At 38.1% G+C, this 26,979-nt stretch overlaps 1 protein-coding gene across 1 annotated transcript in view; it reads left to right on the forward strand.

Moving 5' to 3' along the window:
- Positions 1-7,811: 7,811 nt before the first annotated feature.
- slc1a3a (solute carrier family 1 member 3a) overlaps positions 7,812-26,979 on the forward strand; it is a 68,974-nt gene continuing 49,806 nt past the window's right edge. The window contains exons 1-3 of the mRNA XM_061901785.1: positions 7,812-8,030; positions 8,417-8,620; positions 14,746-14,883. Coding sequence (XP_061757769.1) covers positions 8,437-8,620; positions 14,746-14,883 — 322 coding nt within the window. The 5' untranslated portion in view covers positions 7,812-8,030; positions 8,417-8,436. The remainder of the gene's footprint in view (positions 8,031-8,416; positions 8,621-14,745; positions 14,884-26,979) is intronic.

Consider the following 26,979-nt stretch of genomic DNA (forward strand, 5'->3'; position numbering starts at 1 on the left):
ACTTGTAAAACCTTTATGATTGGAATCAAAATTAAAACAAATAATTTTAATAATTAGTGCTCATTAGCATGACATCTTTGACCCTTGGGCATCCCCCAAATGTGGTGAATGTTATAGATCCCACTCTACTTTGAGTATTAACACTTTTTAGGCTGCAACAAAGGAGTAGATTCAAGTCAATGGAGAGATGAACGATAATATCGGACTGCCGATATTATCGTCCGATAAATGTAATATTGGAAATAATCTGTATCGGTTTAAAAATGATCGATATCGGTTTCAAAAAGTACAATTTATGACTATTTAAAACGCTGCTGTGTACACGGACTTAGGGAGAAGTACAGAGCGCCAATAAACCTTAAAGGCACTGCCTTTGCGTGCCGGCCCAGTCACATAATATCTACAGCTTTTCACACACACAAATGAATGCAATGCATACTTGGTCAAACGCCATACAGGTCACACTGAGGGTGGCCGTATAAACAACTTTAACACTGTTACAAATATGCGCCACACTGTGAACCCACACCAAACAAGAATGAAAAAGCACATTTCGGGAGAACATCTGCACTGTAACACAACAAAAATCACAACAGAACAAATACCCAGAACCCCTTGCAGCACTAACTCTTCCGGGATGCTACAATATACACCACCAGCTGCCCCCTACCGCCCCACACCTCAACCCCACCCACCTCAACCTCCTCATGCTCTCTCAGGGAGAGCATGTCCCAAATTTCAAGCTGCTGTTTTGAGGCATGTTAAAAAAAAAAAAGCACTTTCTGCTTTCAATAATAAATAGCGCAGTGCCATGTTGGCATTTATTTGTAACAAAAGACACTGACTGTGGCATAAATAAACAAAAACGTACTTGCGGTGACGTGAGCAGGGCAGCATGAACTATGAAATTGTAAGAAAGATTAAACACGGCAAGAAGCAGAGTGGGAGAGAACATGAACAGAGTGATGACACCAGAACGACTAACTGAAAAACCAGGCTTAAATAATGACATGATTGAAACAGGTGCGTGAGTCCAACACGTGAGACGGATTAATCTAATAGGTCGCCATGGTGACAAAACAAGGGAGTGAAAAAACAGGAAGCAATGGAGTCTTAAACCAAACAGAACATAACTAAACAAAACGTGATCACAAGACATGACAGTTTTTAGTGCATGTAAACATGGTGACTGTGTGTATTCGGAATAATTTTCTACCGCTTGTCCCTTTTGGGGTCACTGTAGCCTATCTCAGCTGCATTCGGGCGGAAGGCGGGGTGCACCCTGGACAAGTCGCCACCTTATTAGAATCATCCATCCATCCCTCCATTTTCTACCGCTTATTCCCTTTGGGGTCACGGGGGGCGCTGGTGCCTATCTCAACTACAATCGGGTCGAAGGAGGTGTACACCCTGGACAAGTTGCCTCCTCATGGCAGGGCCAACACAGATAGACAGACAACATTCACAATCACATTCACACACTAGGGCCAATTTTAGTGTTGCCAATCAACCTATCCCCAGGTGCATGTTTTTGGAGGTGGGAGGAAGCCGGAGTACCCGGAGGGAACCCACGCAGTCACGGGGAGAACATGCAAACTCCACACAGAAAGATCCCAAGCCCAGGATTAAACTCAGGACTACTCAGGACTTTCGTATTGTGAGGCACATGCACTAACCCCTGTACCACCATGCTGCCTGTATTCGGAACGGTGATATTAAATTTAGTGCGGGTTGGGCTATCATTAGCTGACGTCCCACTGCCTATGTGTGTGTTGCATTGGGCTTAGTTGCAGAGATGGGACCAAGTCATTGTTTTGCAAGTCACAAGTAAGTCTCAAGTCATTGACCTCGAGTCTCGAGTCAAGTCCCAAGTCAAGACAGGCAAGTCCCGAGTCAAGTCCCAAGTCAAGACAGGCAAGTCTCAAGTCGAGTCCCAAGTCCTGCATTTTGAGTTTCAAGTCATTTCAAGTCCTTTTAACCACAGACTAATACATTTACACAGATTGTGTATGCTTTTAAAACGCTGTATTTATTTACAGTATAATAAAAAAATTGTGCTGACATTGCACTTCGTAATAGTACTATTAACCAGTTATTTTAAACATTTAACTCATTCCTTTACAGAATGAACACATTTGAAAAAACAAGTACAACTGTACTTATTTGCGCAAAGGTGTTAACATTGTATTTCCATGGCATATAGCATTGGAACTAGTTCCACAGCCGTTTCTATCCTGTTCTTACCTTATCTCATTGATCTCATCTCATACTGTATGTGTGTTTATGTGTGCGTACACATAAAAAACATAACAAATACATGAAAATAACAAGGAACAGAGTTGTATTTTTTAGAATTCACGGCCCTATGGAAAATTAACCAGCCGCCACTGATTATGATGCATTATCATTTTAGGCAAAGTATAAGACAATACTTTCTTGACAGTATAACTGTAACCAGGATAAGTCTTCTAGTAACAATATTCAAATATTAACTTTGTTGGGTAAAACAGAATTTGCCGTTATTCTGAATCCAGTGAAACAGATTGGTGCTTTTAGCTGATATAAAGACTTTCAGGTGTTTATATACGTTTATGTTTAAGTTGGCAGACACTTTTATCCAAAGCAACATACATGAAAAATACATTTAAAACAATCACTGTAAACATGATCATTTAAGGGAAGAATGTAATAGAAAATATTAATACAAAGTGTCAAGACAGAATAAACTATCTGCTGTTGCAGCAACAGAAATACAGTCTATAAGCCATAATGATATCTAATGTAGTCATACATTGTTTATGTAGGATATATGCATGTACATATAACCTAATCATATTGTTTCTTCAATTTAGAAATAGCTGACCGTTTTTTCCCCTTCTCTGGGATTATTATTCCCAGTTTTGATCTTGGACGTCTGGTTATTTATAGCATATAAGAATATTCTATTATCTTTAAGCAAACTATGAACACGCCCACAAATTTGTCTTTTATCACAGTTACACGTATGATGAAAAAGCGCGTGAATATCAGTGGTATTCAGTGAGGTAATATGAATTAAATGTGCTGACAGTTCACTGCTCCTGACAAATGAATTGCCCTGAGTGGAGCGGATCACCACTCCAAGATTACGGCCCCGCGTCTCGTCAGCGGCAATAGGCAGTAGTGAACGATGCTGCGTCTATAAGATGTCTATGGTTACAACGTTAGCAGTGAGTTTAAAGCCTCGCTGATTTAACTAAACAGCAAATAAAAGTTACGTTACTCGGCCAATAAACGTTATCTTACATTCAAAACTTACCCTTCTTTGTGCAACTTCAAATGTCGAACGAAGTTGGAAGTTGTTGCGTCTCTGTCTGTAATCTTCGAACGAACCGCAGGCTTTGCATACGGCAATTTGTTTTTTGTTGACCAAGTCATAGTTTTTATACCCGAACAAAACAATTTTTGGCATAACTTTTCCTCACTGGCGTGTTGTTTGAGAGCTTTTTCGTTGGTTTTCCTGCAATTTGATTGGCTGAATGCTGTGTGACGAAAATAACGTGGTTGTAATTTGATTGGCTGTTGTTCTGACAGGTAGCGCACACACTGTCATCGCACACACGCTGACAGACACAGACAGATACGGAGCACTCCTGAATAACTTTTTAATCGTTGGGTTTTGGGGAAAGTAGCAAGTCATGTCAAGTCAAAAGGCTCAAGTCCAAGTCAAGTCACAAGTCATTGATGTTGAAGTCTAAGTCGAGTCGCAAGTCTTTTTACATTTTGTCAAGTCGAGTCTAAAGTCATCAAATTCATGACTCGAGTCTGACTCGAGTCCAAGTCATGTGACTCGAGTCCACACCTCTGCTTAGTTGTCACACTTGAAGAGTTATAATGTTTACAACACTTTGAAAAGTTTGCACCCTCTAGGCAGCTGTTTTAGGATCGCAAACAGCCCCTGTAACCGAACTTGAACGCATTGGCAAATTATTGAACGCATTAACAAAAACCTTGACACTACGTGGTATCAACATAATCAATCAATGTTTATTTATATAGCCCTAAATCACAAGTCTGTCAAAGGGCTGCAAAAGCCACAACGACATCCGCAGTTCAGCACCCACATAAGGGCAAGGAAAAACTCACAACCCAGTACGACGTCGATGAGATTGACTATCAGAAACCTCGGAGAGGACCGCAAGTCTCCCCCCTCCCCTCTTCTAGGGGAGACCGGATGCAATGGACGTCGAGCGGGTCTAACATAATATTGGCAAAGTCCAGTCCATAGTGGATCTAACATAATAGTGAAAGTCCAGTCCATAGTGGAATTTTAGCGATATTACGGAGATGAAAGAAGGCTGTTTTAGTAACACTCTTAATGTGTGACTCAAACGAGAGAGTTGGGTGGAAGATAATACCGAGAATCTTTACTGAGTCGCCTTGTGTAATTGTTTGGTTGTCAAATGTTAAGGTGGTATTATTAAATGCAGGTCGGTGTCTAGCAGGACCGAGAATCAGCACTTCCGTTTTCTTGACGTTGAGTTGCGAAAAGTGAGCAGACATCCATTGTTTAATTTCATTAAGACACGCCTCCAGCTGACTAGAATCCGGCGTGTTGGTCAGCTTTAGGTGCATGAAGAGATAGGTGTCATCAGCATAACAGTGAAAGCTAACACCGTATTTGCGTATGATGTCACCTAGTGGCAGCGTGTAGATCGGGCCTGTTCAAATATTTTGAGTCGGGGGCCACACTTAGAGAAAAAAATGTGTCTGGGGGCCGGTATATCTATTTTTAGTAACACTAATACAAAACCTCACAATAATGTCTGATTGAATGCTAAAAACGTTATGACAGACCGCCTTAAAAACGTAATGGAATTTTACATTTTTCTATGAACGATAAAACACTGAATATTGACAAAATATTAACGTCACACCCCCTTTCGATCAACATATTTTACAATTGAGTGAAACGCGACAAATGCAACAAACAGTGAAATACGAACACAAAGGGTACAAAATAAACCCACCTACAATCTGATACATCTGATACATCATTAAGCTTTAAAACTTTGTTGTGAAAATTTCCTTCCGCGTCTGTGGAAACGCTTCCCACCCACGCTGCTTGGTGCCTCGTCTGAGCTGCTTTGATTTACATTACCATGGTAATTATTAGATGACCATAGTAACTAATTAGATTACCATAGTAACTGGTATATCATCCAAAAGCGCAGATTCCAACCATGGAAATAGTTTGTATAGTTCAAGACTTACAGCCATTAGAAAACATGACTGCACATCATAATGGCAGCTACACTTTCCATCTTAAAGATTAAAAAAAATGTATTTGGGAATGCCAGATTGAAAAGCTTAACGGGCCGCATGTGGCCACCCCCCTGGGCCTTAATTTACCCAGGTCTGGTGTAGATACTAAACATGCACACAAGGAAGCGAAATGACGACATGGATTGAGTGACGAGTGTGCCCACTGCAAAACAAAACCTAATATTTCTTTGACCCTCCGACTCCAACAAGGAGTCTACCCAACGCCCCCCCCCCCTATTAGGAATCTGCAATCAGGCCGAACTTATCAGGCGTGACAAACCGTTTGAAAGGAGGAACAAGAAGCTCTTTTCTCTTTTTCCTGCTTGCTGTCATGACGAGGACTTTGGTGCTGTTTGTTTTCCCGTGGTGCAAAGTGACTCAACCGGACACGATGTGAAGGTAATGACATATTTTAATTAATCTATCAAAAAGTGAAAACAAAAGGCGCTCACAGCGGAGGTACAAAACTCGGCTAGGTAAACAAAAACCATTACTATAACGCAGGGGTAGGGAACCAATGGCTCTCGAGCCAGATGACTGCATCTGTCTCTCAGATGAATGTTAGCTGACATTGCTTAACACGATAAGTAATAAATAATTCCGCTGGTAATCAGTGTTAAAAATAACGTTCAAATTATAAAACATTCTCATGCATTTTAGTCCAACCATCCGTTTTCTATCGCACCTGTCCAAGATGTCGCATAAATGGTAAGAAGCATTATATTTATTATTAGTTAACTTTAGAATAAAAATGTTATTAAAAAAGAACAAGAGACTTATTATACTCTAAAAATGTGGGTCTTACTTAAAAATGCACGCATTTAGTTGTATTCAGTGTTAAAAAATATTATATGGCTCTCACGGAAATACATTTTGAAATATTTGGCTTTCATGGCTCTCTCAGCCAAAAAGGCTCCCGAGCCCTGCTATAACGTAAACTATGGACATGAAAACATGAACTAAAAAACTCCCTAAACTGTGACTTGAACAAAAAAATAAAGTTATGTGGCAAAAAAAGAGCGGCATGAACTTTGACCTGGACAGAGTACTCAGGGTGTCAAGCGTGCAGAGCATGAATGTGATGTCGCCAGGCTGACTGCCTGGCAACTACAGGCTTAAATAGTGGTGACGTGATTAACAGCAGGTGCGTGAGTCCAAATGAATCAGGTGCGTGACACGAGGACAGGTGAAAACTACTGGGTTGCCATGGAAACAAAACAGGGAGCGAAAAAACAGGCATTGACAAAATCCAAAAACCAAACAGAACATAGCCCAGCTAAACATTATCACCGAGACATGACACTTGCAAAGATCATTATACCACAAAATAGCCCCCCATCCCAATTACCCCTCTAACTTAAAGGCCTACTAAAACCCACTACTATCGACCACGCAGTCTGATAGTTTATATATCAATGATGAAATCTTAACATTGCAACACATGCCAATACAGCCTTTTTAGTTTACTAAATTGCAATTTTGAATTTCGCGCGAAGTATCCTGTTGAAAACGTCGGTATGATGACGCGTGCGCGTGACGTCTCGGATTGTAGCGGACATTTTTTTCCAGCCCGATCCAAGCTATAAGTAGTCTGCTTTAATCGCATAATTACACAGTATTCTGGACATGTTTGTTGCTGAATCTTTTGCAATTTGTTCAATTAATAATGGAGAAGTCAAAGAAGAAAGATGTAGGTGGGAAGCGGTGTATTGCAGCTGCCTTTAGCAACACAAACACAGCCGGTGTTTCCTTGTTTACATTCCCGAAGGTGAAGCTTTACTATGGAGCAGAGCGGTCAAGCGAACATGGTTTCGGTGAGTAAATTGTGGTAATAAGTCAGCTCTTACAGTAGACATGAGCGGAGCTTGCGGACTCTCTTACCTCCTCCCACCGGAGACACTGGCAGTCACCACACCCGTGGCCACACTCCTCCGACTTTCAGGTACCACATAATCTCACTAAAACACTAGTAACACAATAAGCAGATAAGGGATTTTCCAGAATTATCCTAGTAAATGTGTTTAATAACATCTGAATCGCTCCCACTGCCCTCGCCTTTTTTTTTCTTCTAGTCCTTCACTCTCACTATCCTCATTCACAAATCTTTCACCCTCGCTCAAATTAATGGGGAAATCGTCGCTTTCTCGGTCCGAATCGCTCTCGCTGCTGGTGGCCATTAATGTAAACAATGTGAGGATGTGAAGAGCTCCACAACCCGCGACGTCACGCGCGCATCGTCTGCTACTTCCGGTACAGGCAAGGCTTTTTTATTAGCGACCAAAAGTTGCGAACTTTATCGTGGAGGTTCTCTACTAAATCCTTTCAGCAAAAATATGGCAATATCGCAAAATGATCAAGTATGACACATAGAATGGACCTGCTATCCCAGTTTAAATAAGAAAATCTCATTTCAGAAGGCCTTTAATTCCCCCCTCCTCTCCACAAGGCAACAACTGTGAGTTCCTTTTTTTTTTTTTTTTCTTGTCCAACTGTGGCACCGCCTCCATTTCTCAGTGGCTCTTAGCCTCTTTCATTGCACTCATCGCTACCACCACCACTGCAGTGCTCCCTCTTTTCTCCTCTCTCCTCATTTCTGCCCCACTCACAACCAAAGAGCAAGCCTCCGCACCCACCCTGCGGCCCCCTTCCTCATTCACGAACACTCTGACAGAGCTTTAACCAACCACACCACCACCAAAGGAAGTGTCCGGCGCCAGTCTATAAAGGTACAGTTTGGAATATCTTCCTTTTCGCTGTCATTTATGATGTGTGTAAGTATTTCCGTGTGTGTGTATTGAGTGTGAACGGAAGTCGTGGTGTGGACGCGGTCTTGTTTGAGAAAGTGTGTTCCGGTGTATGACATGTGCTCCCCATTCAGAATGCTAAATGCTGACTGAAGAGTAATTTTGTCAGATTTGTCAATAAAGTTGTGATTTTTTTTTTTTTTACTTTTTTTAAATGTTTATTTATACATTCCAACAATAACAAAAGTTGTGACTTTGGTGTGACCAAACCCTTACTTTGGATGATGCAACTCCATGGAAGCCATACCAGATGATTTCCCCCCGTCACAGTCGAGTGCAACCTAAGCTCCTTCGTGTTCACATTGTAGACCCGGAGAGTGCCACCGGTATGACGCAGAGCAACGGGGAGGACCCTCAGAGGGCCTGCAGGGGGCTCCGACAGTTCCAGGCCGGCATCCAGTCCCGCTCTCTGTTGGCCAGGAAGAGAGTCCAGAATATCACCAAGAATGACGTGAAGGGCTTCTTCATACGGAACGCCTTTGTCATACTCACCGTTGCGGCGGTTATCATCGGTGAGTGAGATGCTTACTCATTTTTAATCAAGAATTGTAGACCTCCGGATGTCGAACACAATCTGTTAGAAAAGGCCCTTTTACCAGCTTGTTCATATTCAGAACATGTCCCTTTGAGAAATATCACAAATACAACTTCCACGGAGTGGAACAATTTCCATTGTGGATCATTAAAGTTTGTCTAAGTCTAAAAGCTGTAAAGATTGCGTTTTAAGTAACATTTTTGCACAACACCCCCCCTCCAAAATATACTTACATCCTGGAGTGCGAGGGACCGATGGAGATCAGATTTAGGATTTCTTGTTTGTTCAAAATGTTCTGAAATTCAATCATTTAGGTCAAATTCTAACTATTACTAATTGTTTGGGTTTTGATTGAAATTGAGCCTAAGGCAGTAGAACAACCAAGAATTTTATGAAATGACTTACGTTTTAGCTTTATACAAAAAAAACAACAACTACACAGATAAAAAAAATTAGGGCTGTCAAATTTATCGCATTTACTTGTGCGATTAATCACAAATAATTATCACATATATACATGCATACGCGCACACATTGGTACCTACGCTCCGACATACATACACAAATACAGTACATACCTACACACTCAAAGTTCGTACATCCACACGCACATTCACTGTACAAACATACATATATACATACTGTACATATACCTTCACTGTACAAATATACATAGACACATACTGTACATATGCATTCATTGTACAAATATACATATACACATACATATACATATACATTCACTGTACAAACATATATATATATATATACATACATACATACATACATACTGTACATATGCATTCACTGTACAAACATACATATACTGTACATATACATTCACTGTACAAACATATATATGTATATTTATATACATACTGTACATATGCATTCACTGTACAAACATACATATACACAAGCTGTACATATACATTCACTGTACAAACTTACATATACACATACTGTACATATACATTTACTGTACAAACATATATATGTACTGTACATATACATTCACTGTACAAACATACATATTCACTTACTGTACACAGTTTATGAACTTACATTCATATTTTGTTGAAGTATTATTCAATAAAAATATTTATAAAGGATTTTGGAATTTTTGCTATTTTTAGAATATTTTAAAAAAAATCTCATGTACCCCTTGGCATACCTTCAAGTACACCCATGGGTACGCGTACCCCCATTTGAAAACCACTGATATAGAGTATTACAAAAATATGCTATTTAGGATAAAAATAAACATGAATATTTGCTTATCACCTTTACGTATGATGTATCCATTAATTTGTAGATGAAAAAATGTAATAATCAAGTACAGGGGCAATCATGTAATAATATGAGGTGTTTACTTGTACACATTTATATCATTTTTTTTTACTATTAATCTCAGGTTAATGCTGTATTTTAACACATTTCAAAAAAGTGGGCCTCTTAAGGAAGCCATTACCGCGATGTAGCCCTCAATGAAAACGAGTTAGACACCCCTGGTTGATGACATTCTGACAACATTGCATTTGTTGCAATTTATGCAAGCAAGTAACTGACTAATCAAAATGTAGTTAGTCAGATAAAAAAAAAATATTTGAAATTACTAAAAATACATACATACTCTATAATTATAATGGACCTAATTATGTATCATAATCACAACATGCACTAAGAAAAGTGAAAAGGCCAAATATATGGACTAGTGCAGGCCTGGGCAATTATTTTGACTCAGGGGGCCACATTTAGAGAAAAAAATGTGTCTGAGGGCCGGTATATCTATTTTTATGAACACTATTACAAAACCTCACAATAATGTCTGATTGAATGCTAAAACGTTATGACAGAACGCCTTAAAAAAAAGGAAATTGACATTTTTCTATGAAGGATAAAACACTGAATATTGACAAAATATGAATGTCACACCCCCTATTGATTGACACATTTTACAGTCAAGTGAAACGCAACAAAAATGCAACAAACAGTGAAATATAAATGTGAATGGTACAAAATAAACACACCTACAATCTGATATATCTGATACATCACTAAGCTTTAGAACTTTGTTGTGAAAATCTCCTTCCGCGTCTGTGGAAACGCTCCCCACCCACACTGCTTGGTGCATCGTCTGAACTGCTGTAACTAACATTACCAAAGTAACTAATTAGATGACCATAGTAACTAATTAGATTACCATAGTAACTGGTATATCATCCATAAGCGCAGAGTCCAACCATTGAAATACTTTGTATAGTTTAAGACTTACGGTCATTTGAAAATATCACTGCATATCATAATGGCAGCCACACTTTCCATTTTAAAGATCTAAAAAAATTATTTGGGAATGTCCGGCGGGCCAGATTGAATAGCTCAAGGGCCTTAATTTGCCCAGGTCTGGACTAGTGCTTAGGGTAGGGGTCGGTAATCCGAAATGTTGAAAGAGCCATATTGGACCAAAAATACAAAAAACAAATCTGTCTGGAGCCGCAAAAAATGAAAAGCCATATATAAGTCTTATAATGAAGGCAACACATGACGTAAGTGTCTCTATTAGCTATAATAGCCTACCATCAAATATACTATGTGTGAAGCAAATCTTTGTTGACAGAAATGTTGAAATTTAATATTTACTCTAGACATTTTTGCTACATTAGAAACCATTAGTACATCATAGGCTTCTCAGAGGGTGAGATAACTCCTGGAAATTACTGTCTTTTAATGGCCAAATGTATAGATGTGTGTGTCCAAGTTAAAGGAAATGGCGGGCTGTTTTCTCTTAATGGATTTATTCCAATCTATGGCAAAATAGGTAATGTTTGCTGTGGTCTGGGACAACATGGCACACAAACAACTATCATAAATGCAGCCAATATTACATACAGATAATGTGTCATGAGACATACAAAACTAAATCATATACAAAGAGGCTAAAAGTAAAGGATAGTCAATAAACTCAAATATACCTACAAATGAGGCATAATGATGCAATATGTAAATACAGCGAGCCTAAATAGCATGTTAGCATTGATTAGCTTGCAGCCATGCACTGACCAAATATGCCTGATGAACACTCCAAGAAGTCAATGACATCAACAAAGCTCACCTTTGTGCATTCACGCACAGCATACAACTGTTGGTGGACAAAATGAGTCAAAGAAGCGGAATATTTTACATGTAAACAAACACGTTGCGTCACAGTCCACACTATGGCGTGTTCAAGAACCGACGAAATTGGTAGGACAAAATGATGTTGACTACTCATCAGTGAAGCATGCACCCAGACATATTAAAAAGTGGGCTTTCTAACAATTGGGAAGGTTTGTGTCATTTTTGTCCTCAAACAAAAAACATACTAAAACAAAAACAAATATTTTTCCATTTTCAATCCTTTTCTAAAAATGCTCCAGGGAGCCAGTAGGGCGGCGCTAAAGAGCCACATTCGGCATTAGTTATAATAGGGAATAGGCTCATTTCACAAATGTTATATTGGTCCGAAGAATATGAAACAAAAAATAAAAAACCTAAATAGTATAGAAAAAAATATATAACCACTGTCTAAAAAGTACAAACAACTAGTCTAGCATGCTGTAAATTAATTAGTGACAAAGTACCATAACGACACAAAGTGATATTCTATCTGTGTTGAGTTATGGCTGTCTGTGAAATCTGAACATCTCGCAGAAGACCATTTGTCATCCCCATAGGGAGCCAGAAAGAAAGAAATAGTAACTTCCTCAAGTGAGGATGGAATAGATCTCTCATCGGACACCCTAAGTCTGACCTCTGACCTTTGCATCCTGCGGGGCAGGAAGTGACGGGTGCCCACCCACGTGCTGCACATCTGCTAGAGTTACACAACTTCTAAATTGAGTCAAGCAGCTTTCTGTGGCTTCAGGCTTCAATGAGAGCAGAATTTACTGATGGGGATCAAAAGAAGAGCATGTGTGTTCACTTTGAATGAAACACTAGACCGGCACTCGGGAGGGGCGGGGGTAACTTTCGCCAAGGCCTGACAATAAATATATCCATCTGACAATTTTACATGACACCCCACGAGAAAGTTTAGTGGACATTGGAAATCCTTTTTGCATACACCTGCAAACTAATGAGTGAATTGACAAATTAACTATAGCGAACCAAGTAGATGTAATTAAGAGGATTGTTTGCAATCTTTACGCAGCTGACTATTTATTTTTCATTTGTTTTATTTTCATTATTGTTTATTTTGTTAATGTCAGAGTGCGTTCTCCGAAAAGGTCATCCCTAGAAGCACACAGTTTATGGACAGGCACCCACAGTTAAAATAAAACATCGTCATATAACGCATAAAATACAGTACTATAAAATACATTTCAAAATCCGCCCTCCAAATACCCATTTACAACTTCATTTACAAATAAAAAAGGAATCTTTAAATCCACCAAATTAGTCTCTCTATCCTATTATTCAAATTTGCATCTTGAAGATCTACGATAATCTCATCTTTAGAAATGTCCGATAATGGCTTTTTTGCCGATATCCGATATTCCGATATTGTCCAGCTCTTAATTACCGATACCAATATCAACCGATACCGATATATACAGTTGTAGAATTAACACATTATTATGCCTAATTTTGTTATGATGCCCCGTTATGGGAAAAAATGCCAACATGGCACTGCCATACTTATTATTGAAGTCACAAAGTGCAATATTTTTTTAACATGCCTCAAAACAGCAGCTTGGAATTTGGGACATGCTCTCCCTGAGAGAGCATGAAGAGGTTGAGGTGGGTGGGGTTGGGATGGGGAGGGTAGGGGGTGGCGGGGGGTGTATATTTTAGCATCCTGGAAGAGTTAGTGCTGAAAGGGGTTCTGGGTATTTGTTCTGTTGTGTTTATGTTGTTACGGTGCAGATGTTCTCCCAAAATTTGTTTGTCATTCTTGTTTGGTGTGGGTTCACAATGTGGCACATATTTGTAACAGTGTTAAAGTTGTTTATACGGCTACCCTCAGTGTGACCTGTATGGCTGTTGACCAAGTATGACTTGCATTCATTTGTGTGTGTGAAAAGCCGTAGATATTATGTGATTAGGCCGGTACGCAAAGGTAGTGCCTTTGAGGTTTATGGGCGCTCCATACTTCTCCCTACGTCCGTGTACACGGCGGCGTTTTAAAAAGTCATAAATTCTACTTTTTGAAACCGAAACCGATAATTTCCGATATTACATTTTAAAGTATTTATCGGCAGTCCGATATTAATCAGACATCTCTGCTCATCATACATACAGAGTGAAGACCAAAATTATGCGACAAATGTGAATTCCTCAACCGTGTGCTAAATGTACTAAGCATAACGTCGCACTAGAGGGAGCTACTGTAACTTCTTCGAATTGTTCTAAGCAATACATCCCACTCCCTTTTAACACGAAATGACGTGAACTACTCTCTATGTTACGCGCGTGCATTACCTTGGTTTGTTGCTAGCTAATGATAGTGATGCAGCAAAGTTTGTTGCTAATAACGTTAGCAATCATTCAATTCATAATATATCGTAACAACAACAGGATTGCAAATTGTTATTTGCTTCTCTTAAGACTGTTTGTGTGTATGTGCACGCACTTCCTGCGTGTAGGTGTGTAAAGCCAGATTCATTCTTAAAATTTAGACTATTTTACATTTCTGTTTTGTTAAACCCCTAATGCATATGTTAGCCGGTGATCTATATTTTGGTTTAATTTTTTTTTAACTTTGAGCAAGTTGCAAACAGCCCCTCAAATTCATACATACAACCCTCAATGTTGTTCACTAGCCAGCAAACTAACTAAATGCAATCAAAGCATACAGAATCCTCTTATCTTGTTAGCTGTCAACAAACCTGACAACTAACGAGCAGACTTACTAATTAACTTGCTAACAAAGGGCAATTAAAAACATCTAATATCGCAGGCTAAGGAGAAAACTAACTCACGAGATAACTAAACAAGCTACTTTTAATAAAACCCTTCAACCCTATATAGACTTTCACATAGGCTATTGACACAAAATAAATATTAAAAAAGAACAACAAATATTGACTTTATTTGTTTTTATTTGTATTTGAATCCCTGCAGGTATAATACTGGGTTTTGCCTTACGGCCGTACAAAATGTCTTATCGCGACATCAAGTTCTTCTCTTTCCCTGGAGAGCTGCTGATGAGGATGCTTCAGATGCTGGTGCTGCCCCTGCTGGTGTCCAGTCTCATCACGGGTGAGTGTTACACACTCTTGTTCGCAAATGTCCTACATGTATGCATGTCTTTACAAAAATGTGGCCCTATTTATAAGAACCTGTTGGTAGTGTAGACCAGTGTTTTTCAACCACTAGTGTGCCGCGAGATACAATCTGGTGTGCCTTGGGAGATTATCTACGTTTGTAATTCCAACTATTTAGGTTAGAAATATTTTTTGCAACCCAGTAATTATAGTCTGCAAATGATGTGTTGTTGTTGAGTGTTGGTGCTTTCAAGAATTCGGCAGAGTAACCGTGTAATACTCTTCCATCAGTAGGTGGCAGCCGGTAGCTAATTGCTTTGTAGATGTCGGAAACAGCGGGAGGCATGGTGCAGGTAAAAATGTGTCAAATAATTAAACCAAAAATAAACAAAAGGTCAGTGCCCCTAAAAAAAAACATTGAAGCTTTGGGAAGGCTATGCATAACGAAATTAAAACTGAAGTGGCCACAAAGTAAACAAGAACAGAATGCTGGACGACAGCAAAGACTTAGTGTGGAGCAAACCCCGGCTGAGTCATACCAAAGACTATAAAAATGGGACCCATTACCTCCCTGCTTGGCACTCAGCATCAAGGCTTGGAATTGAGGGTTAAATCACCATAAATTATTCCCAGGCGCGGCACAGCTGTCACACACACCTTTAAAGGTGTTTTAAAGAGTGTTTGTAGCTTTTATGCTAACGACCTGTGTTTGTCCACCCAATTTTGTTCTTTCTATCTTTTTTTTTGTTCTGTTACATATACACTTTTACTCTGCACTTGTCCAACTCAATTGTCAGGATCTGTGGTCTGGATTATGTTTTTGTTATTTTTGTGTTAGTTTTGGACTCTTTTAGTTCCTGTTTACGCTCCCTTGTTTTAGTTACCACGGCGACTCTTTAGTTTCAACACCTGCCGCTGGTGTTCTGGACACGCTCTTGCTCTAGTTAAGAGCTTATTATTTAAGCATGTCTTTGCCGGTTAGTCGACCTGGCGACATTGCTCGTTTCATGCTCGTTTCATGACATTGTTTCATTCATGCTGCAGTAAGTCTTGTTCGTTCCATGCCATAGTTTTTTTTTTAGTTTTTTACTATGTCCGTAGTGCAGTCTAGGTGTTAGCGTGTTTCCAGCTTTACTTTTTATGTTCCTTAGCCTCTCGTGCAATCAGCACGCTTTCCTTTTGTTTTAGTTCCTGTCTTTTGTCCTGTGTACTTAGATTAATAATAAATATGTTCCTCACCTGCTACCTTTGTCCGGAAAAGTCCGATTGCATCCCGGGAAAACAATCCTCGCGGTAAGTTGCAAAAACCCTCTCGTCATGACATCAATAAATGTCATCCTAAATAATTCTATCCAGTCCTATTCTATCCTACAGTATATCACAACAATGTAACGGTGGAGGACGCAAGCGTTAGCAACATTATTGTAACCTATTTTTATGGACTTGCCTCTTTGTGATGTTAAGTTCCTGTTATAAGCTGTTATACAGTATATGCCTTGAGCTCTTATTTTGAAGGCGCTTAGAGCGGAAGTGGGGACACGTGTGGTGTAGCGGAGTTTTGAAAACAAACAAAATAAATTGGTCCTTGTCTTTAGTCCACATATTCCACATAAATCAGAAGACAGCAGTAAGATAAAAAAAAGTATTCGAGCTCTCTGACAAGGCGAAGCTCCGCCGTTGCTAGCTGCGGCTAACTTAGATGAAGCTCGCTGACTCTACGAATTTTACGGCAATCAGACGTCTTTCTTTTGCGAGACCTTGATCCCGCCGCTGCCACCACACGTCTCCCCACTTTCGCTCTTAGCGCCTTCAAAATAAGAGCTCAAGGCATATACTCTATAACAGCTTATAACATGAACTTAACATCACAAAGAGGCAAGTCCATAAAAATATGTTACATAGTCATAGCTACATTGCTAATATTACGCTCACAACTTGAACATTTGAGTAAGTACATTTTATTTGTGTGGCACAAAGTATTTACTGCACTTAATTTTGTTACATTTTGTTATGTTACAGCCTTTTTCCAAAATGGAATAGATAAATTTTTGTTTCTCAAAATTTTACACACAACATCAAAAGACAATGTGATTTTTGTAAATTTTAATATGACAAATATTTTAACGATAAAAAAAAATCACATATACATAAGTATTTACAGCCTTTTCTCAACACTCGGTTGATGGATTGTTGGCAGCAATTACAGCCTCATGTCTTTTTGAATACGATGCCACAAGCTTGGCAGACCTATCTTTAGGCACTTTCTCCCAATCCTCTTTGTAGCACCTCTCAAGCTTCATCAGGTTGGATGAGAAGTATTGTTTTTTATTCAGGATGTTTCTGTACATTCCTGCATTCGTATTTCCCTCGATCCTGACCACTCTCCCAGTTCCTGCTGCTGAAAACCATCCCCGCAGCATGATGCTACCACCACCATGCTTCACTGGAGGGACGGTATTAGCCTGGTGATGAGCGGTGCCTGGTTTCCTCCCAACATGATACCTGGCATTCACGCCAAAAAAGTTCATTCTTTGTCTCATCAGATCAGAGAATTTTGTTTCTTATGGTCTGAGCGTCTGCATTTTGGCAAACTCCAGGCAGGCTGCCAAATGCTTATTACGAAAGAATGGCTTCCGTGGGGTGTCTTTACCATAATTAGTGGATTGTTGCAGAGACAGTTGTCCTTCTGGAAGGTTCTCCTCTCCCCACAGAGGAATGCTGTAACTCTGACAGAGTGAGCATTGGGTTCTTGGTCATCTCCCTGACTTGACTAGGATGAATGCAGCATTGTACAGAGACATCCTGGTCGAAAACCAATGCTTCCCATCCAACCTGAAGGAGCCTGAGAGGTGCTGCAAAGAGGAATGAGCAGAAAAAAAAGAAACTGCCCAAAGAAAAATGTGGCAAGCTGGTGTCATCGTATTCAAAAAGGTTTGAGCCTGTAATTGCTACCAAAGGTGCATCAACAAAGTATTGCGCAAAGGCTGTGAATACTTAGTTTAGTTTAGTCTTTATTTGAAGGGACAATGCACAGAAACATTAAGCTAAAAGACAGATATGTTCTGTACTAGATCATAACTACACTAAATAGCTCATTTCAGATGTGGGTAGTAACGTGCTACATTTACTCCGTTACATCTACTTGAGTAACTTTTGGGATAAATTGTACTTATAAGAGTAGTTTTTATGCAACATACTTTTACTTTTACTTGAGTATATTTATAGAGAAGAAACGCTACTTTTACTCCGCTCCATTTATCTACAATTGGCTCGCTACTCGCTACTTTTTTTCATCGATCTGTTAATGCACGCTTTGTTTGTTTTGATTTTGTCAGACACACATTCAAAGTAGGATCTACGCATTCCTGCGTTTCACCAATCACATGCAGTCACTGGTGATGTTTGCACTTATATATGTAGTTTTTTTTGTTTTTTTTTAATAAAATGGCAAAAAAATAAATAAAGCCCTTTTCCACGATGTCATTATGGGTGTTGTATGTAGAATTTTGAGGACAGAAACAAATGTATTAAATTTTGGAATAAGGCTGTAACATGTGGAAAATGTGAGCGCTGTGAATACTTTACAGATGCACTGTAGCAGGATGGGACAACAGAAACATTGGAAATAAATATAATGACAATAATATTAATGGAATATTACTGATAAGCACACTTAAACAAACTGTTAATGTTTTTAACTTTTTCTAAATTGTCCCCCAAAGGTAGCTCTCAGATCATATGGTACTGCATTCCACCATTTATTAACAAACTGACTCTAAGGCTTTGTAGTTAGTTTTTTCATTTTGTAGGAGGTACAGCAAGTACACTGTAAGAAAATTACTGCTAAAACTACGGCAAGCAATTGTTAAAGAGCAACAGTAAATCAACGTGGAATTAAAAATAGTTTATCACAGTAGCAAATGTTTATTTTATTTTAATCTTCTATTTTTTTCTCCCCCCCTGCCCCCCTTTGTTTACCTTTATCTCATTTTTTTTGTAAGGGGCGCTGGAAGCCGGCAGACCCGTCAGCGATCCTGTTCTGTCTCCCTGTAATGTTTGTCTAAACTTGAATGGGATTGTGCCGAAAATTTAAATTTTCCTGAAGGAACTCTCCTGACGGAATAAATAAAGTACTATCTATCTAATCTAAATGCAGCGGATTTCTGCAAACAAAGAAACAGTAGATAGCCTACATTACAATGGTTATAAAACGCAGGGAGCACACGACTTTACTGTGAAAATGTGAAAAAAAAATATTTGCAAATACTGTAATGTCACACTTATGCAAAAACTAAAATGGATGTTATCATTCTGTCTAAATTAAAGATTTTTCAAATTGTACATTTAAATTTACAGAATTCCTTAATTGTTTTGGGGTCTGTGTTAAAGCATTAGCCGAGTTAACATTTGGCTAACAACATGTTTTCTTGTATTTTTGTGGTGACATTGAGGGGTTATAATATTGTGCTTCATTACAAACTGCATCGAAATGAACCACGCTATATGTTTTTGTCACGCTTGCCCTTGACAGTTTTTCTACGTTTTAGTTTTTTCCTCTGCATTTGTCTTTGTTTCCTGTGTGTGTAGTGTTTCCTGTCAGCGCTCTTATTTTGTCTGTTTCCTTTTTTTTTTCCGTGTGCGCTGTTTTCCCCTCAGGTGCGGCTGATTGGCACCTGGCCACACCTGGTGTCAATCAGGCCGCTCCTATTTGTACCTGCTTTGTTCCTCCAGTCAGTGCTGGATTATTGTCACGTATTGCCTGTCGCTCTTGTCGTTGCCACCTGTCATGTCATATCATGTCTTGTCAATGCAGCGTTGCGGTAAGCTATATTTGATTGCGGTTTTTAGCTTACTGCCTTTTGTTCCCTGCATCCAAGTTTGTTTTCATATTACATGTACGACTTCTGTTTCCTGCTCGATACCTGCTAGCTTCCACGCTAGGCCTTTTTGTTTTTGCTAGCTTCCATGCTAATCTCCGTTTATTTTCTAGTTCCCATGCTAGCTCTCTTTGTTTGTTATCCACCTCGTGCGTGCTTTTTGTTGTACCCCTTTTGGTTTGTTGATGTTTTAGTATTCTTATTAAATCATGTTTTCTCACTCCATGCCTGCCTCTATCTCTGCATCTTGGGGTTCGTCACCAACTAACTTTGGTTTTAGTGTGTTGGAACTGGTTGCAAACAACTATTTAACAGAAACGGAGCATTTGAGGCTCATTTTTAATAGCTCACTTGAAGGAACATGTTTTGAGTTGTCCAGTGAAAGGTTGTACAAACGCTTTTCAGGTAAAATCCTTATGTACCGCTCACATGTCTTGGAAACACAGGCATTTTGTAGTTACTAGTATTGGCGGAAGGGCAGTTTGTTAGCATTTGTGCCTCACAGTGAGAAAATCCTGGGTTCGATTCCTAGGTTAGGGGTTGTTGTGTGTGGAGTTTCCATGTTCTCTCGATGACTGTGTGGGTATTTTTGTGTGTTATACTTTTGATGTTCTCATAAAAAATGCAAGGACTGATCAAATTTGTCCAGCTGGGCCGCACATTTGTACCAAGGGAATCTAAGCAGCTGGATCCTTTTTGAAGTTGCAGTGTTGAGGGCAATAATTAACTCCTCCGCTTTGGCAGCATTAAAATGAAGGGCATTACTATGGAGTGAAACGTTTTCACTTTTATCCAACCAAACACACACTAAAAGAGGTATGCAACATGTTTTGTTTTTTTTAAATAAAAATATATTTTCAAACAAATAAAGGTTTTGGTTGCAAACCTTTTATTTTCCTTGGTTCAAACCAATGTTTTTGTATGTGTAAACAACCACACAAATAATGGGTTTGCAACCAAAAAAAGATCAATATTAAGAAAATCAATATTAAAAAAATTAATAAATAAAAAATTCAAACAAACAAAAGTTTTTTTGCTCCCAACCCTTTTTTAGGGTGTTTTTATACAACTAAACAAAAAATGGTTTGTAAACAAAATCAGTGATTTGCAACCCCAAAAAATATATGTAAATTAAATTTAAAAAAAAATTTAAAAATAGAAAAATATATAAAATAAATTCTTCAAACATATTGTTCAGTGGAGCCCCTAGCCAAAAGAATGAAATTGTGTCGTAACCAATTAAAATAATTTGGAACCCAAAAAATATTTGCAACCCAAACTTGATTTTGTCTAAAAATACTTGTTTTTAGTATAAAAAATTGTATTTGTTTGCAAAGTTTTTTTTGCCTTTTTTTTTTCATTTTTTAAATCCATTATTTGTTTAATTTTATGAAACGACACAAATCTTTCTCCCTAAATTACTAGCAGTTAGAGATGTGACGTTGGCAAACGAAGTAAGTCATTTGAACAGTTCTTTTAAGTGAGCGATGAGAACCCATTTGCTGTTGTGAAGCGCTGGGAAAAAATATGTACGTTTTTAAAATGATCTATGTCTTCATTTATTCATTGTTTATGTATATCATTGTTCTGATGTAGGTCAAGCGTTCACACACGAAGTAGGGTAGTGCAAATTTGTATTTACATTTATTGTTTTAATGTCCTAAGTTTTATTCAAATTTTATTTGCAATTTTGTAGAGTATACATATACATTGTATTGTTTCTTAGTATTTGTGTATTATTATTTGTATTAATAAAATGCTACAGCTAGACTAGGAAATAATCAAACTTGTGATATCGCTGTCAACGCATGGAGGTAAGAGACCAAAAAACAAAAAAATAAATATAATTATTGCCAATATTTCAGAATAATCTTTACAATACAGTGTTTTTTTGTCTGAATTTAAGTTATTCTGATCCACATCTTACCTTATGACAGCTCCTAATGATTGCTGTGTTGCTAAAAAAACCCCCACACAGTTAAAACAAGAACTGTATTAACGAGCCAGTCTTTTGGACTGCTCTTTTAAAGGAACACAAGATCGGCTCCCTTCAAAAAGCCATGAATCCTCTCTCCACTAGCATTCCAGTCCTTAAAGGGGGACAGCACTGTTTTTTAAAATTTTGCCTATCTTTCACAATCATTATGAAAGACATGACAACGGATGTTGTTTTTTTTCATTTTAAATGATAAACTAATGCGATCAAAAGTCTGCTTACAATGGAGCCTACAGGAGCTGCTCTATTCTGCCTATGAAGCTCTAAAAAAAACATCCAAACACCTCCAATTAGTTTAAAAAAAAAAAAATGATGTAAGTACTGTATATATGTAGTAACGGGCACATTTATCATAACATTCAATATTTACGTACTTTGATCATTTAACGCAGACGCAGCGCATTAATTAAAAAAAACGCTTCACAATATCTGCTTTTTTTTTTCTTCATCACTGATTATTACTCACTGCAGACATCATGAGAGCAAACAAATATAATAAAACATCACTTACTGTACAATGCCTGCTGTCATTAGAATGCAGACTGCTAGGATGTTCATATATTTCCATTTAGATGAAGAATGACTCATAATCTTTGCGCAGAATCAGGGCGGGTGAGGGACCATGCGTCCTTTTGTGTCATTCTTGCCATTTCCGGGTCCTAAATGGCTTTAAATGTGTACAAACTCATTAACATATGTCCTCAGATTTCTTCTGTCCAGGTGAGATGTATGATTTATGAGCTACAATAAACATACAGGGAGCAAGGAAGTGAGATAACACCTCGCCAGATGATCATTTTAAAATTGCACACAGGCTTGTTATCACATAAATAATTTGTCTGCGTTAGCGCTTATAATAACAATATCACTAAGACTTGGTTTAATATTCAAGTCACGAAATATAGATTGAGTATTGTTGGCAGTTTATGAATGGTTATTTATCGGATTTTATGGGCGTAATTGAGGAAACGTGGCTTTTAGATTTAGATTTAGACATAGATTTATTGGTCCCCTTTGGGGAAATTAATTTTCACTGTCGTACATTTAATAGACATTATACATCACAAAACAAAAATAACAAAAAGACATCATACATGACCAACACATTTAGAGGCTTGTCAGACAGGTCGGCCGGGCCTGCTGTTAAGGGCGGGTATAGCTGCAGGGATAAGGCTTTTCCTGAGGCGGGCCCTCTGGAATTTGAATGTTCTGTACCTGCGCCCTGATGGTAGCGGGATGGTGTATTGGTGTAGTGCAGTGACCAGGTGGCTTAACCATGAGATGTTCCAAAACGAAGTAACAAAATAAAATAAGTTTTAGTATTTCTCTTTTGGTTTATGATTTCTTTGGGATTTTGGTGTGGTTCCTGTATATTTTGATAATTTTCATGGTCAAAATCGCAGAAATTCCATGTTTTCTAATCAAAACAATGCAGCAGATGAGAAGTGAGGCAGACACAGGCGGTGCCTCCACGGCTACACACATTGTGTATTGGGCGTGCGTGCGAGGGGGCGCATGCTTGTTGCCACGTGGAAAAGGCAGGTCTTGAGGCAGCAAGTACCTGTGTCTCAAGGTAGGGGGCGATATATTGGCAACTTGCAGTTCAATGACTCAGCAGTACTCTGACTCGCCACACTGGGAGAAGTGGGGCCGCTCAAGCTAGCAGACACAGGTCTCTCCAACAGAAGCCAGCCTTTTTTCTTTTCTTTTTTTTAAAAATGTATTTATAACAAACATGGCATTTTTATTAGAGTAAGCCAGCGTTTGTGGGTGTTTTTTGTCAGATGCAAAAATATTGTTTAATTTCTTGGAATGAGATTGAATTAAATGAATGTTTCTGCCAATATGGAGGATTATATACTGTATCCAAGATGAAATACTTCTCTAAACTGGACTTTAAGACAAAATGAATGCGATCATACAAAGTATGTTTTCATGGAGGATAACTATTGCTGCTTCAGATACAAATACAGAAAGGTAACATAGACTCACAATAATTGATTTATTTTGTTAAAAGCAAATGGGACGAAAAAGTATTTGACAACTTTATCAAATAGTTTTTGGACCTATTTATCATATCATAATATCATTATGATAACGATTTTATGAAAGCGAATAACTCTCTTTTTCCCCCTGTAACTCTAATGTGCAACCTAAATCAACAATGACTAGAGCTGCACATATGAATTTAAGTAAAAAAAAAAAAAAGAAGAAAAAAAAGTATGAATCTAACCAAACACACACAAAAAGAGATATGCACGTTTTTAAACTGGTGTAGTGGGCGACTGATATCCTGGACTATCGTTTTTGCCAGTCGAATGATGGACCTGTGGTTCAAATCTGAAATGTTGGGTGTGGGTAGGCCGACGATTTTTAGCTGCTATGTTTGTAATGCATGTGAGTTTGGTCCGGTTGGTTACAGAAAGTATGGTGAAAAAACATGTGGTACAGTACATAAGGATGGGTTGAACCAGGGGCCTCACTAGACCTAATACTGTACTGGGGCACACCTGGGGCACAAATAATTCATGTGAGCGTGCAAAGCACGCAACCAAAAACATTTTTAGCACTTATTTATCATAAAAAATACATAAATAGTGCTTTAAACTATGAAATCATATCAGATCATGTTGTATGAATCTTTGATTAACCACCTGAAATTAACTAATGCATTTGACCTACTTGTGCACTTTTTTACTCCAGACTTCTAAACTGCTACTGGTAAAAGCAAAAAGGAAGAGCAATGAATCTTTTTGAAATATATATTGCAGTAATCATCTGCAAATTTAACATCTACAAAAGTAAAAAAAAAAAAAAAAAGCCTCTCTGGGTTCTTTGATATTATTTAATTTCCATTTATGGCAATGTGGCTAATCCTATTTGAGATACACAAAACTATAAAATATACACAAATCAATAAAGCCACAGTAGTAGAATAAATGAACAACTGTTGTGTGTCTGTTCAGGGAATCATTTTCTGAGAAGTAAACTGTGACGTCTCCTTTTCATTTTTGCAAAGTGGTCAATCACTCTGGACAGACATGGAAATATTACAGTAACTGTTATACAGTTGACCAGTGGTTCCCAACTGCTGGGTCGTGACATAAAAGTGGATTGTGTGTCATTTTCAGTGAGTCGCAGTCAGATGTGTGCATGAAAAAAAAAAAGTTTAGGGAGAAAAAAATCAAATTGTTGCAACAAAACCAGATATTTTTAGCCATTTTTCTAGTGACCATTAGTGAGTATTTTAGCAAAAGGCAAACCGACTAACAAGTTGGAGGAGGACTCAGGACAGACATGGAAATATATTTTTTAAAAATCTAAATGGAGCAACAAAACCAAATATTTTCAGCCATCTTTCTGAAAACAAATACAGAAATGTTACTATTTTTTTCTGGAAACAAAACCAGATGCTTTAGCTGTAGCCATTTTTCTGGTGACAAAACAAGATTATTTTAGTCAAAGTCAACCGATTAACAAGACAAGTCTACTGTGCAATTTTTCTGTGAAATAAACTTGAATGATTTAAAAATTTGGCTCACGACTTGATGATACGGAAAACATTTTTTCTTCCCGAAGATAAGCCATTTGAGAAGCACTCAACTCACACATGCTTACTCCAAATCATCATTGATGCAGAACCAGCAGACAATAACCAACATTATGTTTCATGTTCATTGGAAATTCCCCCGACAGTTCATACAGCAAATGAATATGTTTGTCTTGATACAAGGAATAAGGTTAGTTAACTTAGCATCAACTTAAGACAATGATGTTGCCTAGCTAGCTAGGACTTCACTTACATCTCTCATTCCTGCTGCTTCTTTTCTGCTGCGGGCGAATAACTTTCTTAATTCCATCTAGGAGTTACAGTTTGAGTCAAATCAAAATCAAAATAATGTAATTAACAAATTGTTGTTGGCTAACGTTACCTACCTCACGCAGTGATTCTCATCCCCTCTGTCTCTCTCTCTCTCTCTCTCTCAACCGAAGTCTCGATCCACACGTGAATAAATTACCATATTAGCCATGTGCTCATTGGAGTGAATACAGTAGCAATCAATTACCATACTAAGTAGTATGTGCAGTGTTGTCTATGTTATGTAGACTTAAAACTCTGAAGCGTTTTTTTTTATTGGTGAAATTTTTACTGGGGCACTGCAGATCAACAGTGGGGCACGTGCCCCAGTGAAATCTGTCTGGCGACGCCCCTGGGTTGAACAATGCTTTGGTAGAGTAATAACAAGAGATGAGGTGCAACGTATACACTGCTAAAACTGAAATCTAAGTAAGAAGAAATATCTCAAATAAGGGTGATATTTTCTGTCTGATAAGATCATTTTTCTCACTAAGCAGATTTTATGTTAGAGTGTTCTACTTGTTTTAAGGGTTTTGGTCCTAAATGATCTCTGTAATATATTACAGCTTTTTGCTGAGATGTTATGTCCTATATTGAGTAAAACGTGTTTGAAACTAGAATATCAACTGTTGCAAAGCTGTGTCATTAACACTCACAAGTATAAAACTACTATTTTAAAGTAATCGATTCTTATTTCAAGCAAGAAAAAAAAATCATTACTTTTACACAATTGTGTCTCATATTAAAACAGAAGACAGCCAAATGGACTTTACCTATGTTCTATTGTTTTATTGAAAATAAAACGGCACTCATATAGTAGTACAGTTATTAGTGAGAAGGTACTTAGTTCAAGGTTTTTTGGGTTCATCGAGGTTAGCTATTTTTACTTGTTTTGGAAAGTCTTGACAAGCCAACTTTTCTTGTTCTATTGGCAGATCATTTTTCTTAGTTCAAATAAAATACCCCTAATTTTTGCATTGTTTTTCTTGTTTTTGAACAATAACCTTTTGCAGTGTAGTCCTTTAAGTTTTCGGATGGCTGACAGTCTTTGTTGACTTCTTTTTTGAATGTCTGTGGTGGGCTGATCAAAAGTTAGTTTATTATTTTTAATAATAATTATTATTATTTATTATGTGTATTATTTAGAAAGCATTTTTAAAAAATCTATTTGTCGTCATGTCTTTTATAATAATTGTGAACGTCAGGCAAAATTTCAAAAAAAGTGCAGTTTTCCTTTAAGTCCAGTGTGAAAATCCTTCAGTGCATCCATTTAATTCACTATCAGGGTTCATGTGTTGTGAGATGCCTTTAAGTTCTCCGGTGACGTCTCTGAGAGGAAGCATGTATAGCAGGGGTAGG

The sequence above is a fragment of the Nerophis ophidion genome, linkage group LG01 (genome assembly GCF_033978795.1).
Source record: "Nerophis ophidion isolate RoL-2023_Sa linkage group LG01, RoL_Noph_v1.0, whole genome shotgun sequence".
Lineage (NCBI taxonomy): Eukaryota > Metazoa > Chordata > Actinopteri > Syngnathiformes > Syngnathidae > Nerophis > Nerophis ophidion.